Source organism: Thalia democratica, chromosome 2 (genome assembly GCF_965202585.1).
Source record: "Thalia democratica chromosome 2, ktThaDemo2.hap1.1, whole genome shotgun sequence".
Classification (NCBI taxonomy): domain Eukaryota; kingdom Metazoa; phylum Chordata; class Thaliacea; order Salpida; family Salpidae; genus Thalia; species Thalia democratica.
This window is the reverse complement of record NC_139166.1, coordinates 44,431,873-44,447,280: the sequence shown is the minus strand read 5'-3', so window position 1 is coordinate 44,447,280 and position 15,408 is coordinate 44,431,873. Positions and strand designations below refer to the sequence as shown.

The 15,408-nt window shown below is 26.9% G+C and overlaps 1 protein-coding gene across 1 annotated transcript; it reads right to left on the bottom strand.

Moving 5' to 3' along the window:
* Nucleotides 1–678: 678 nt before the first annotated feature.
* Nucleotides 679–4,622, bottom strand: LOC145830142 (lymphoid-specific helicase-like). Its single transcript, XM_082938033.1, has 3 exons — nt 2,663–4,622; nt 1,300–1,550; nt 679–876 (listed from the first exon to the last, which is right to left on the bottom strand). The coding sequence occupies exons 1-3, from the start codon at nt 4,579–4,581 to the stop codon at nt 755–757; spliced, it is 2,292 nt and encodes a 763-aa protein (XP_082794159.1). The 5' UTR covers nt 4,582–4,622; the 3' UTR covers nt 679–754.
* Between the last annotated feature and the right edge of the window lie 10,786 nt (nt 4,623–15,408).

Genomic DNA, 15,408 nt, shown 5'->3' with positions numbered 1-15,408 from the left:
TTAATTGCCTAAACTAAATTTGCTTAGTATTTTTTAGTGTTGTATAACTTTAATTAAGTTAAAAAAACCTATTGTTGTATAAAATAAATTATTTTACCTATTTCTCTACTTTTAAAAAATTTCTTGTACTAAAAAATCAGTTATAATTCGAAATAAAGATTATAAAAATAACTTTAAGCATTTTAAATAGAGGTTTAGCACAAAAAACGCTATCCCTATCTGCTGATAATGCAGACCAATCACCATATGTGTTTTTAATTTACTCACAAGTTTAACTTTTTTTATTAACACAATTTTCAACTTAAATAAAAAATCATTAATAAAATAATAATTTTCTAGTACTAGAAAAATAGTCATTTAATAAATACTTAGTAATATTTTCTCTTTATATTCATCTTTATTTTTTCAAATCGAATTAACGAATGCTTTTTTAATGTAAATCTAAACAAAACACAAAAATGTTAAACATTAATACTTGTATAAATAATAACAAAAATTAGCATAAAAATCTAACAATAACTTATATTACATCCATCATAACATGATTTCAAATAAATTTTGTTAGATATTTTTGTATATCTAACATAATTAAACTTTTAGAACAATTAAACTAACGAATGAATTTCAATAGAAAAAACGAAATATAAAACTATAAACACCAGTAAAAATGAAAAATAAGACCTAACAAACAGTTTATGATTTTTATAAAATTTGAAGCAAAAAAAATATTGGCAGCCCGGTTTAAATATTGTGGTCAGATAATAAATTTGTACAAACTGTTATCAACCAAGTTTTCTGAATTTTCTTTAACTTCAGGTTGTTCCATTACCCATTTCCTATCTAAAATTCTATGCATAGCATCTTCGTCTATTTGACCTAAATTATTTTTAAAACATTAGTATACATGTAAAAAAATACTAATCATTGTATAAAAATACACTTTAGTACACTTAACAAAAATTATACTTTTAAGTGTTATATGCTAATTTAAAAAAAATAAAAAACTGACAGTTCAGAACAGAGTCTTAATAAATATTACTAAAGTATTAAGAAATTTATTGTCAAAATTTAAAAAACTTTAGTACTAGTACTTAAGGCAATTAAGGGTTTTAAGAATAAAAAACTTCAAATGAATATAAGTCTTAATTAATTTATAAGAAAAATTTTTGTTTCTAAAATTTTTTAAATGTTTTAAATGAAGTGTATACTAAAGTCGAACATTTTTTGTATGTTTTCGTTCACTTAACTTTATAAAACATCGTTCTCTAAATAAAACAACTGATTATACCAACAATTAACCTTTAAATCCATCTTTTTTGGTCATTTCTGTTTTAGCAAAAGCTTGATTTAGCAACGACTCGAACTCTTTGTCATCTTTCAAATCCTTGCTAAGGTCATCACGAATTTTACCTTTAAATTTTTTATCAGTGATGACCACCTGTCCGAAAGCTCGCTTTTTCTGAGCTCTATCTACTAGCATCTCATCGACAGTATCCTTGAGAACGAACCTGTAAACCACTACTGGCTTTTCTTGACCAATTCGATGACACCTGTAAGCAAATTAACAGTTTAATTTGAAAAAATTAAAAAAACGCTATTGAAATTAGAAAACATTTCGTAATTATCATAAATAAGCTTTACATATATCGAAAAGTTTAAATATGCACAACACTTCCTTTCGTCAAAAAATTATATCATTTTGATAGGATTAAATTTCAATTAAAATTTTTAGAATTTTTAATTTAAAATTCATTTACTGCTACTTAACACAACAATACACTACAGTTATGTATCATACTTAAGGAAATGTTGATAAAATACTTGGTTTAAATAAGTTTGACAATTTTGATTGACCAAATAATTTTTTATTTAGTTAACCCAAGTACATTAAACTATATATTAACATTAACACCATAGATAAGATTTTTATCTTATTTTTTAAACTAAAAATAGCTCTTTTTAATTTCAAAAATATTTTGTAATATAAGCGATTTAAGTTGGAGAGTTCATGAAATTCCTTATACTAGGAGGAATCTAAAACAGCATACCTAAATATTTCATCTACTACTTACCTCTTTCACTAAACTAAGATAATTATAATATTAACTTGTTATATGTCTAAAATTTAGAAACAAAAAAAATTAAATTTAAAATTTTTGTTTGATAATATAATACTCTTTAATTGCTATACAGTTTTAAATAAAAACATTTGTGAAAAAATTGAGGTCCCTAGCTTAAAAAACAAAATAGCAGATAGACTTTGTAGATTTTTTTTGTTTTGGTTGCATATTTATAAAAAACCTTTCTACATCTCCAACCATGATCCTTTATATCTCTTAGGAAATTTTAATAATAAAAAACAGTAAAAATCAACTTATAGCTTGTTTAAAAACTTACAAACAATCAAAGGTGCGAAAAACGACTTAAATGGTCTTAGAAATGTTAAACAAGTCTTTTTTTGAACTTTTTACACTTTTAAACATATCCATAACTTGTTTAATAGACATGATAGATAATTATGTTTAATTTTTTTTTTGCAAATTAAGTCATCATCACAAGAATTTCTACACTATTTATAAAGTTAAGTGTTAACTTCAGTCAACCAATCTAGTTTATTTATAAAAATAAAACTTATATAACTAATAACATTAAATATACATACCTATCTTGTGCTTGCAAGTCATTTTGAGGATTCCAATCAGAATCATATATAATAACTGTATCAGCTGATGTAAGGTTAATGCCTAGACCTCCTGCTTTAGTTGATATAAGAAATATTTTCACATCGTTTTTACCAAAATTGTGGATATTTTTATGCCTTTCTTCTTGTTTGGTTTGGCCATCTAAACGAAAATATTCTAAATTTCTCATTTTGAGGTAGTCACCAATAACATCAAGCATTATAACAAACTGTGAAAATATTAATACTCTATGATTTGATCTTAAAAGGCTAGGTAGCATCTTATCAAGAAGAATCATTTTTCCGGACGTAGTGACTATTTGACTATCGATTTTATAGTGATAACCATCTTCTAGCAAGGGATATTCAAGAAGGTATGGATGATTGCAAGATTTCCGAAGCTGCATTATTAAGTTGTTAAAAGTAACTCTTTTTTCTTTTTCCTCGTCTATTTCTTCATCATTTCTTACATATACTTGTGGTTTAAGTCTATCACTTCTACTTAAATTCAAAAGACTTAGATCTAAATGAGAACTTTTCAACTGTTTTCTGGTTAGCTTTATTTTTATTTTTTTCCAAGCCATGCATTTTTTTCCTAAATCAACATGCCACTGTATTTGCAATGATGAGCTAGGTGCATATACAATCATTTCTCGTTTCCTAGGTAAAGAAAGAACAACGTCTTTTTTGATCCTGCGAAGCAAAAAAGGTGCTAAAGTTTTGTGCAAAATTGTTACCAAGTTTAGCTCCCCCGCTGATCCAAACTTTTCAGATAGCTTATCAAAGTCAAAAAAACTTTGAAAAATTTCATCGTTAGAAAATATTTCAGGCAATAAGAAATTAAGAAGAGACCATAGCTCACCAAGGTTGTTTTGCAACGGAGTACCAGTCAAAATAAGTTTACTTTCAAAGCGAATTTTACGTAAGTCTCTTAAAAATTTACACCTTTTGTTTTTTAGCCTGTGGCCCTCATCAACAACAAGGTAACTCCAAGTCTTTCTAGATAATAAGTGGCAGTCTTTCATTAACACTTCATAAGAAGTTATAACCGTTGTTCTCTTTAAATTATCAGATGCGTTCATTGCTGACAAAAGGTGTTTACGTTCATCAGGTCTACCGTAGTACAGCATTACAGGGCAGGATGGTGCAAATCTTTTAAACTCTTCAAACCAGTTTGATATGGTAGAAAGGGGACCACAAACAAGAAACGGCCCAGGAAAGCCAACTTTAACCAACCTTGCAATTAAAGCAATACATTGAATAGTTTTTCCTAGCCCCATTTCATCAGCAAGAATCCCATTAGTGTTATTATCAAACATGTCTTTTAGCCAATTGTAGCCCACAATTTGGTAATCTCTCATTACACCGCCTACAAAATAGTCAGGCTGATCATCATGAACTTGCTTTCCATTTAGATACCGGACACCATCAATAACAGTAAATGAACTTTCATCATGAGGTATTCCCATGTAATACTTAGTTTCCAAAAGATCTCTGTATATTTCAGGAACTTTGTATCTTTTAACAGGATGGCTACAGGCTAGCTTGTTTGGACGTTTTCTTTTTGAATTACCTTCTACAAGATTTTTTTCTTTTGAACTATCAATACTTGACACTATTTTTTGACTTCTTGCTTTTTCTATTTTTTTCTTTCTCCTTTTTTCTTGCTTTTTCCTGTTTTTGTCCATAACTTGTAAAAGATTATCAGTATATTCATTTACCTTGTGCAATAATGAGCTTACTTCACCAACTAAGGAACCATCAACATCTCTGTTATTTACTGGGCACCAATAATCATCATCATTCGAATCCTTATTGTAAACGTCAGAAGCATCTTCCTCACAAACTTTGATAGCCATGTTTGTTCTGCTCGAACAGGAAGGTACATCTTCTCCAGTCATCTTTTCTGTAATTATGTCCTTTTTAACTATACTTACAAGCCAAAAATGTTCCTGTAATGAAAAGTTAAGTTAATTAATATGTACTTTTATATAAAATTAAGTTTTTGTAGATATACAACAGATTCTGTTTATATAGAACAGCTCTAATCAATGTTTAAAATAAGTTTCAAACAAAGCTGTGTTAATTAGATCAATTTAGAAGAAAAGTTCTGTGAGCACTAGTTTTTTGTAAAAACTGTTTAAACAAGACTTAAATTAATAAAACATAATTTAATTTTGATATTTAATAATCTGAAAAAACAAAAATTTAACAAAAATTATAAAAATAGAATAAACTTCTATCATTTTCCAAAATCAAAGTACATAATAAAATGTTAATAAAAATAATTTACTGTTCCTAACTACAAACTTTGGGGACACTGTTCTAATGCATGTATTACAGTGGGCTGTCAAGCGGAAATTGACTTTGGTGACTAAAAAATCAAACAAATTTCTATATATATTAATGTTGAGCTGGGTTAATTCTTTTTAAGATCATGTTTGATCTATTTCTACTTCTGTAATTTATAAGTATTTTAAATATAAATGTGACAAATTAATGTTTTTTACCTCACTAAAACTGCTTTACAATTTATGTTAAAATATAAGCCTGATCCTTTCCAAAAAGGTATTTGAAAAATTTATAAAGGATCATTGCTTTTACTATATTTATTTTATTTGGTATAGTTTAATTAAAATTACTTGAATTTTTGTTACTTTTTAACAGTTTTGTAAATATCAAGGGTGCTATTAGGGCAACTTAGAGTAAAATTAAACCATGTAGCTCTAAAAGCCACAGTAAACATTCTAATATTTTTTACTGGCTATAGTACTTATTTTAGAGAAGCTTAAAATTGTTATAATTCTGCCTAGTAGCACAAAAAAGTTTTAAGCTTTTTAAAAGCAATATCTATCCTTGTTTTCTTTTCTTTTTGAAAAAAGAAAAACATTTAAAAAATTAATAGCATTAATATTTGTAAGCTTTTAATAATTTTTGTTATAATTGAATAACACTTTACCAGATCAAAGAAATATAATACAAAAGTAGGTAGATAAATTTTTTCAGGTACTTTTTTGTAGTACTTGCTAGCCATTTTTTGATATTAATTATTGATATTTTTGAGTAATTTTTTTACTCAAAATAGCAAATCTGATTGTCTTTAAACTTGAATAACTTTTGAAACACTTCAGGAAAAATAAAACAAAACTATTTTTGAAAGAAGAAGCCTAAGGCTCTGCATAACTAATAATTAAATATATTGAATTTTTTACTTAATTATTTTAACTTTTCTTATTTATTGTTTTCCTAGTCACAACAAAAAGTCAGTTTCAGCATGACTTCCCTTTTCAGCCAACTGTGTGATATTTAGTTTAAAATGTAACTATACATTTAAATAATGTAGAAAAATTATTTACTCAGTATTCTTTACTGTATTTTATTGGTTTTGAAATATTACAAATATGTATTGTAACTTTCAGTAATGGATAGAAAAAATGTCTTTATATATTTATTATACCTAATTTTGTATAATTTTATTGCTGTACTTATAAGTTTGCTTTTCATTGAATTAAACTAGGCTGAAGACGCGTATTATACTCAGAAACAGCTGTCCCAAGCAAAAGTTTATTTTGTGTATTTTAGTTCTATATATATATATATACTATTCTTTGTTACTGTAGAAAGTTGTATTTAAAAGTGTTTACAAACTTTATGATTAAATTATTCAGCTATTGTTTATAATCTTTAAACTAGTTTGCAGTAGGGTTGCCACTCTTTGAATCAAAAAACCAACTCAGGTGACCAAAAACTTTCCTGAGTGACCTCTAACTATCATGAGTTATCAAGTTTATTATAAACCCTTGAAAAACTTAATACAAAAAACTTTACCTTTCAGTTTAAGTAAATATAAAACAATGCAAATTTACTTAAGTTTAATAATAATTGAATAATTAAAAAGTTAATTAAAACTTTATAATGCATAGTTATATATTTAAATCTCTTTACTTTTTCTGTTTATCATAAATTCAAACAATGATAAATATTTATTTCAGAATTAAAACAAAACTACTATGTTATTTCTAAGTTGAGTTAATAGCTAGCTGCAAGACTAAAAACTGTAAACTAAGCATTTCAAAATAATTAAAAATTTAGTTATTGGACGAAGGTGTTTATATAGAATAACAAAATATTGAAACAGGATCAATTAAATACTATTCAAGATCTGTCTTGAGTAATTCTAAAATAGAATAAAATCATAATATCCCAAATTATGCTGAGTCATTCTGATATTTTTAAAAACTTCAAAATGTTTGGAGTCATCCTGAGTGTGTGGCTCTGTAGTTGATATTTTTGTATTTTCTTACCATTAAATTTATGTTCACTTTTTAAAATTCAATGTTTTATATAGTTGGTATCTTTAATAACACTATTTACTATAAACAGTATTGATTTAAGTGCAGGATCACCATTTTAGTTTTCAAAATAATAGGATAGAATATCAAAGACTTTCAGAATGTATTGAACAGTCTCAATCTTAACATATTAAGGGCATAGGGGGGGGGGGGGGGGGGGTAATTATGTTGGAACAGAATTTAAAAAATTAAAAAATAAAAATTTAATAACAAAAAAAAAACTGTTTTTTTTTTGTTCATTTTTTATATAAAATTTTTATTTTATATTTTTTTCAAAATTCCTTCCGACAGAATTTTCTAAATATTGATACTGGCTTAATAGCCAATTAAAAATTAAGGGCATGGGGGGTCCACCTTGATTTTTACAAGTTGATGTTATTTTATAAAGTTTTATCCAAGCTATCAGACAATTTTAACTGTTTGAAAAAATTCAAAGTATTTTTTGAGATATGCGCAGTCAAAGTTGGTGACTTCAATAGGTTCCTAATGGAAGGCGCAAACTAAAAACGCAAAAAAAGACCATTTCACTAAAAATCTATCTCCTCCTTCATTTTTGAAGCAATTTTCTTCAAATTTTCACAGAAAGTGTATTACTAAATTTTTAAAAGATTGAATGCAGGAAATTTTGTAACTTTGAAAAGTAATTTTTTTATTAAAAAAAAATCCGACTATTTTTTGTTTTTTTTATCTAAAATCTCTATTTTTTAATATTTTTGAAATTTGAAAATTAAAAGTCTTTTAAACTATAAAAGGAATGTTTCTTGAAAATTTGAGGTCTCTATCTCAAAAAATGAAGAAAAAGATAGGTTTTTAGTGATTTTTTAAATTTCTGAGAAAAATGACCCCAAAAACTTGCAGGCCATAAGTTTGTACTGGAAACTTTTTATAAAAATTACATTATCTCAAAAGTTAAATAATATTTTTTAATTCTATAAAAACTGGCTTGTAGTTTGTACTTCAAGCTTTCATATAAGATTCAATGTTATTTTTATTAAAAAAAATGTCGGACCCCCCCCCCCCTATGCCCTTAGTTTAAATCATCATAAACAAATGTAAACATAATTAAAAATTGGTCCTGCACTAGACAAATTGTGAAACCTTTTTAACTACATATTAAACCTTTATAAAGTTGATCAAATTTTGTTTCTGATGTCAGCTAAAATAAAACACAGGATAAATATACACAAATCTAACAATATATGTACAAACAAAAAATTTAGCAAATACAAAATAAATATAGTTACACAACATCAGCTTGCAACAAAATTACAAACTCAAAGCATACTAAATTTATTTAGTATACTGGCTCAATCAGACTTTTTGGTAATTAACAAGGATGATGGTGCACCAATATCAAACTGAAATTATATTCATATTCATTTAATTTAGAATCTAACTGAACCATAATTTAAAAATGTGCTTTTAACAAAATAAATACATTGATAAGGTAAGTTTCTATAGTTGGCTCTATACTCAAAGGCAAAGTTCAGTATTTCACAAAATTTAGTTTATTTCAATTTTTACTAATAATCATTTTAATATCTTGTAGAGCTAAACTAATAAATCTCTTGATTTTTGAAAAAAAGTTAAAAAATAAAAATATACTATTGACATCATAATCGATTGTTTAAGACAAAATACTTGTAACAACCATAAGTTATTGTATACAATTTAGCTTATTTAAATTTTTAGTTATACTATCCTTCTAATATTTTGTACAGCTAATCTTATAAACCTCTTTAGTTTGCAGTAAAAGTTTCAAAATATAAAAACTACTATTAGCATCATAATCAACTGTTTAAGACAAAATACTTATAAGGGCATAGGGGGGTTAATCACTTTTTCACAATTTGATCATATTTTGTTTAGTTTTATACAAGATGCTTTTTACAGATTTTAAAAATTCAAAATAATTTTTGAGATATGCCGGTCAAGGTCAGAGGCAACATCAGGATCCTTATGGGAGGCGCGCAAACTAAAACGGCAAATACTAGAAATTACTAAAAATCTATCTCCTCGTACGTTTTTTGATATAACTACCTCAAATTTTCAGGAAGTGTTCCATGATATGTTTAAAAAACTCTGTCGGAAGAAAAATTAAAAAAATTAAAATTTTATAACAAAAAAACAAAAAAAAATGCTTTTTTTTTTGTATATTTTTATATAAAACTTTAATTTTTAAGTTTTTTAAAAATTCTTTCTGGCAGAATTTTCTAAATATATCAAGGAATATTACCTGCAATTTTGAGGTAGTTATCTCAAAAAACGTAGGAGAAGATAGATTTTTAGCAAAATAGTCTATTTTTGATGTTTTAGTTTGTGCCTCCCATAAGGAACCTATTGTTGCCTGTATATAAAATAAGAACAAATTGTGAAAAAGTGTTTCCCCCCCCCCTATGCCCTTAATAACAAAATTTATCGTATACAATTTACTTTATTTATATTCTTTTGCATGTAATATATTTAATTTAATAAACTTCCTTAGTTTTCAGGTTAGTTTTTTTTTACTATTTCATACAGTTTTGCTTAAAAGTTTCTGAACTTATTCAGGGTTCGTGCGCGAATTTTTTTTTCATTTAGCCTGACTGGGACCAATTTAGCCTGACATTTTTTCAAAGTAAGGAAAATCCCCTTAAGAAGTCATTTTAGATATTGGGGGGTCTTAATTAGTACTATTGTAGTTTCCGACTTCAACTAGCTTTATCTCAAAAGTATTTTGAGCTTTAAAAATCTGCAAAAAGCAACTCATAGCTTATTTACAACTCAATAAAATAAGACAAAATTGTGAAAAAGGTGATTGACCTCATCCCCCTATACCCTTAACATAACAAATTCAGTGATAAGTTTTAAAATATCTAATCTATTACTAGTGTAAAAATATAATATATATTACTAAACTTGTTTGTTCAATTTTATTAAGCACTAAGTAAAAACATTATAACCAGAATATTTATAATAAAACGACGTGCATTGTTGTGTTTTATTATAACTTAAAATGTAACGCTTACATGAGTATTAAAATTCAAACAAACAGCTAAGTTGTTGAACTAAACTGTAATGTTTAAACTGTATATTTTTTATGAATTTTCATAATTATGACGTATATAATCTACTCAAAACAAAATAATGAAGATTCTTAAATTTTTTTTAGAGATTCAACAAAAGGTTTAAGCATTTATTTTTACAATTACTGACTGATTTTGTTTTAAATAACTAAATCATTATTTAGAAATAAATTTACATCTCAATTTGATCTTATGAAGATTTCTCAATCTTTCTCTATCAAAAATTTGATGCATTTGAACTGTGAAAAACTGAGATTCTCAAACTTTTAAATAAAAAAACTGATTTAGCCTGACGTTTTTCAACTTTTTTCAAAAAAACTGATTTAGCCTGACTTAGCCTGATTTAGCCTGACGCGCACAAACCCTGCTTATTGTTTTTTAAATTCACTGCTTGAATTAAGGCCATAGGGGGGGCAGAAGCCATTTTTTGACCAAAAATAACATATAGACTTATATTATAGTAAATTTCATACTCTTTCGGATGCTTTTTTTAGATTTTAAAAATATTAAGTAACTTTTTTTTTATGACCGGTTATATAAAGGGTTGTCTTTATAAAGGGTATATAAAGGGTAACTTTAAAGCCGTTTTTCTCGAGTTTTTAAAAACGGGCTTTAAAAACTATCTTCTCCTTCATTTTTCAAGCAACCTTCTTCAAATTTTCAAGAAACGTTCCTTACATTATGAGAAAAAAAAATGTTATTTGTGAATTTTAATAATTTTTAAAAATAAAAATTTTATGACAAAAAAAAAAAGTGATTTTTTATCAAAAAAAGGTATTTTTACTTGAAATTCTTAAAGTCACAAATAATGCTTTTTTGTTATTGTATAAAGAATAGACTGTGAAAGTTTGAAGAAGATTGCTTAAAAAATGAAGGAGGAGATAGATTTTGAATGCATTAGTCTTTTTTTGCTGTTTTAGTTTTTCCTTCCCCATAAAGAACCTGTTATGCGGCCCGACTTTGGCCGGTCATATTTCAAAAACTAATTCGAATTTTTAAAAACGGTAAAAATCAACTTGAAGCTTAGTAAAAACTCTATAAAATAAGATCAACTTGTAAAAAACATGGCCTACCCCCCCTATGGCCTTAACAAAGTACAAAAATAGGCCAAGAAGAATATATTTTAGAATACTATTACAAAACTTGGTATTATTGTTGCAGAAAAAAAAAAGTATTATTGTTCTTAATAAATTTAAAGTTACTGCTTGAACTAATGAAATATTTAGATAGACCAATCAAAATTTATTTAAAAATACAATTTGTTGATGCTGCAATAGGATCAATGTTTTTAGATTGTTGAAAATAAGAAAGACGTTTTTAATATCTATTTGAATAACATTTACAAAATTTGAACATGGACAAAAAAGCTAAAATATTTTTACAATAAAAATCTTATGATTATGTACAAAAGAACAAAGATTTTAACAAAGGAAATTTATCAGTAAAAAAAAGTGAAAAAATTCAGAAGCAGGCACAAAAAATTTACAAGTAGAACATATACATGGTTGCCTCAGATCAAGCTGAGAACAATTTCCTAACTTTTCACTAAAATTTACCTGACTTTCCTAAATCAAACTTTTTAACATAAACTTATTCTAAAATACAAAATTTAACACTTGAAACGATATAAAGCTTTCAACCTAACTTTAATACAGGTTATAACTACAGTTTTTTGGCTGAATACAATTATCAAACTTCTATTACATCACTTAAACCATCTGTGTATGATTTATGTTTTTGCAATAAACAGCTCTATCAGCAAAATACTTGTATTATTACCTTATAGACACAGCTTTTCTAAAAAAAGACATATTTTTTTAGCATTTCCTAACATAAATGTATATAAATAAATGAAACAAACTTTTACAATTAAAACTTTAAATTAATAACGAAATTTCACAACTAAAACGAAAACAGTAAAGAACTTAATCAAACACTGTTTTTTCTTGTATGTACTAAAATGTATTTTCTCCCTTTCTTTATTAGCACTTAAACCTCTTCATCTAATGAAGATATGGTTTCTTTCATCTAGTCCCCTATCTCTTCTAACTTATTTTACAAATCTAAACAACTTTGAAAATACTATAAAGAGGTAAAGTATACACATTAACTTGTTACATAAAATACTAAACTAACTGCTAAATTATAAAGAACTCAGTTATTTAATTAAACAAAAAACACTTTAATTCCAAAATTATGCTAGATAAACTTGTGTGTAGATATCAGTTTCACTATGGAAGTGTCCTTGCTACAGATCATCAATGCTAAAAAGCTTACAAAAATTGCTTGTTCAAGTAGGGTAGTTGTTTAATATATTAATAGAAAAATGTTATTAATTTATACCAGATAACAAAAGGGAAATTAAATAATTTTGTAAATTTCTAGGAAAATTTTGCAATTTTAGTCTGACTTTAAGTGATTTTTTGTTAATTTTTTACCATTTGAAGGCTTTGGAATTTAAGGAATTTTGTAAATTTAAACTGACAAAATTTGACTTTTTTTTTTAAAATTTCCTGACTTTTGTCATTTTTTTTGGTTTTTCCAGACTTTTTCTGACTTTTCCTGACCTTGTGGCAACCCTGATTATACATTAACAACTCCATCTTTAATAATAAATATATTTTCAGAAAAATAATATATAACTAACATAGAATCTACTTATCAACATTTAATTTATATAAACTTGTCTTTCAATACCAATATTCATCACATTAGTAATATAAACAATTCTAATGTAAATTTATATACACCAAGCATTTTACAGCCTGAGTTAAGAAAGAACAGCAAAAATTGGTAAAATTGTGTGGGAGATAATGAGCTGTTGTTATTTTTGTTATCCTAAAGGTAATGTAGTAAATTATTAAAGCTACTTTCTCATTAGTGTCATCAACTATGTACCAAACCCGCCATAATAAACTACAAAAGTAAAAAGTACAAATTGTCTACTTAATGTTTTATTTAAGCACCCTTTCATATAACTTAGAAAATAATTAGAACTCGAATTCTTAAAACAAGGTTTTTTTTTGAATTTTTAAATGAAAAAAATTTGAATTTAAACTACTTTCTTTAAGAAAAATATTCAAAGCTAAAAATACTATATTAATAAAAAAAATGATAAAAGTAAGGACGAAGAGCGAATATAAAAGTCTCTGAAAGTCTGAGCTGAGCTATAGCGAGTGCTTGTTGGCAAACACCCGGAGTCGTCATACACTACTTTTTAAGTACTTCCATAAGCTGAAATCACAAAAAGACCACAAGCTTAAACCACAAGCTTAGTTAGACCTCAAAAAGCTTAAATAACAGCACTGATAAATAAGAGGATTATCGTACACTCAAGGACAATACTTGTCCAGTGGGACAAGACCTGTCATAGTGTAGAGCATTGCGGGTCAATAGGCCGGGGCTCGACGCCTTGGTCTCGCAGTCGGTTACTGACTCGTCTTGTAAAGTTAAGCTCACTCTCATTACTATTACTGGCCATGATGGAAGTTATTAAGGGAACAGGGGTGCTAAAGCCACACTATTGAATTACACTGATGATATTATTTAAACAGGGTATAGGGGTGTTAAGCCACACTATTGAACCACTAGTATCAAATTGATATAACTTAGTTTGATAGAAAAATGTTAACAAGTGAGAGACTGCGTGAAAATTATTTACTAAAATCACAATGATTTACACTTATAAATCATGGTAGCAAAAACTAAAACTTATTTAATTATAGCAACAACCAAATATAAATTAACTAACGGTTGGTTATTAGAATATTTTACTCAAAGAATTCAACTATTTTAAAACTCTTAGAACAATTCTTGACTGAGATAACTTTTAAGAGAAGCAAACTGTTTACAAATCTTATTAAATCTATAGCAAAAACTTTTAACTAGTAATGTGAATGTAGCAACCACAAAATTTATTTATTTATAGCAACTCACATAGAAACCTTTTCACAGTGGAAATTGTAAAAAAAAATTTGGAACACGATTCCAGCAAAGTTACTCAGTAATTGTTGATGAAAATTTGTATGCGTCCTAAGCACGACGTGTGTATCCGTAGAAATGAAAATCAGCTCGATCCTACCACTATTATGACGTCACTATAGCAATTTGCAAATAGAATCCAACAATTTTGCTTTGGAACACGATTCCAGCAAAGTTACTTGGTAATTGTTGATGAAAATTCGTATGCGTCCTCGGCACGACGTGAGTATCCGTAGAAATGAAAATCAGCTTGATCCTACCACTACTGTGACGTCACGGTAGAAAACAAGGATTTGCAAATATAATCCAACAATTTTGCTTTGGAACACGATTCCAGCAAAGTTACTCGGTAATTGTTGATGAAAATTCGTATGCGTCCTCGGCACGACGTGAGTATCCGTAGAAATGAAAATCAGCTTGATCCTACCACTACTGTGACTAACAAATTTAAAAAACTGTGTGATGTATCTAAAAAAATAAAATTATTACATACAAAACCTGTGAGCCATGTAAGCAAAGATGAAGAACTGTATGACGCCCTTGAAGTAATTTTTTTAGTTGAATTTATATTGATAAAATTATGAAACAATTTAATTGCAGTACGCTCATTCTTTATTTGGAGTAGAAAAACCACTGCCTCATATAGATGTCTTTAAGAAAAAGATGGCAGTGAAAATATTACAACTAGGAGGTTGTGGGAGTATTTTTAATTTTTTTTCAAACCTATTTAAAAATAACATAAATGCTTACAGGTCCAAAACATCCAGATTCCAACATACAATCTTCACACTGTTTTATATGTGGTGAAGCGGAAGACGAAGTGGATGAAGATGTAGAGAACCCAGAGATCCTATGGGTTGGTCTTTTATTCTATTGATATTAATTGATTATTGATCTTAATGTTTAAAGCTTTACATGAAACTAATTTCAGACACAGTGTAGTATCTGTTGCAGATGGGTACATCTTTCATGTTCAAAAGTAAAAGAAGGACAAGATTTTAATTGCCCTATTTGTTCTTAGTTTGCTGTTTAAATAAAATTTAAACAATAGGTTATTCTCGTTTAAATCCAAAATTCCCGTTTTAATCCAAATTCTCGTTTTTTTTCATAAAATTTTCCACTTTAAAATCAAACAAAAATTGTAAACTGAAATATACTTGTTGCTACGCAACAAGTATATTTCAGTTTACAGTTTTTGTTTACACTTTGAAAAGTTTTTCATGCAACTCACAATGTATTAACAAATCAAAGAATTTATTATAACACGAAATTTACTGCAAAAACAATTCCAAAACAATATTAAATATACTCACTACGTTTTATAATCCGC

Bases quoted from the DNA above. Each gene is read 5' to 3' on its own strand.
- LOC145830142 (XM_082938033.1), bottom strand. From the start codon at position 4,581: ATGACTGGAGAAGATGTACCTTCCTGTTCGAGCAGAACAAACATGGCT. The intron at 1,551-2,662 runs GTATGTATATTT...ATTTGCTTACAG, and splicing joins GACTTGCAAGCACAAGATAG to GTGTCATCGAATTGGTCAAG. The intron at 877-1,299 runs GTTAATTGTTGG...AAAATAATTTAG, and splicing joins CAAAAAAGATGGATTTAAAG to GTCAAATAGACGAAGATGCT.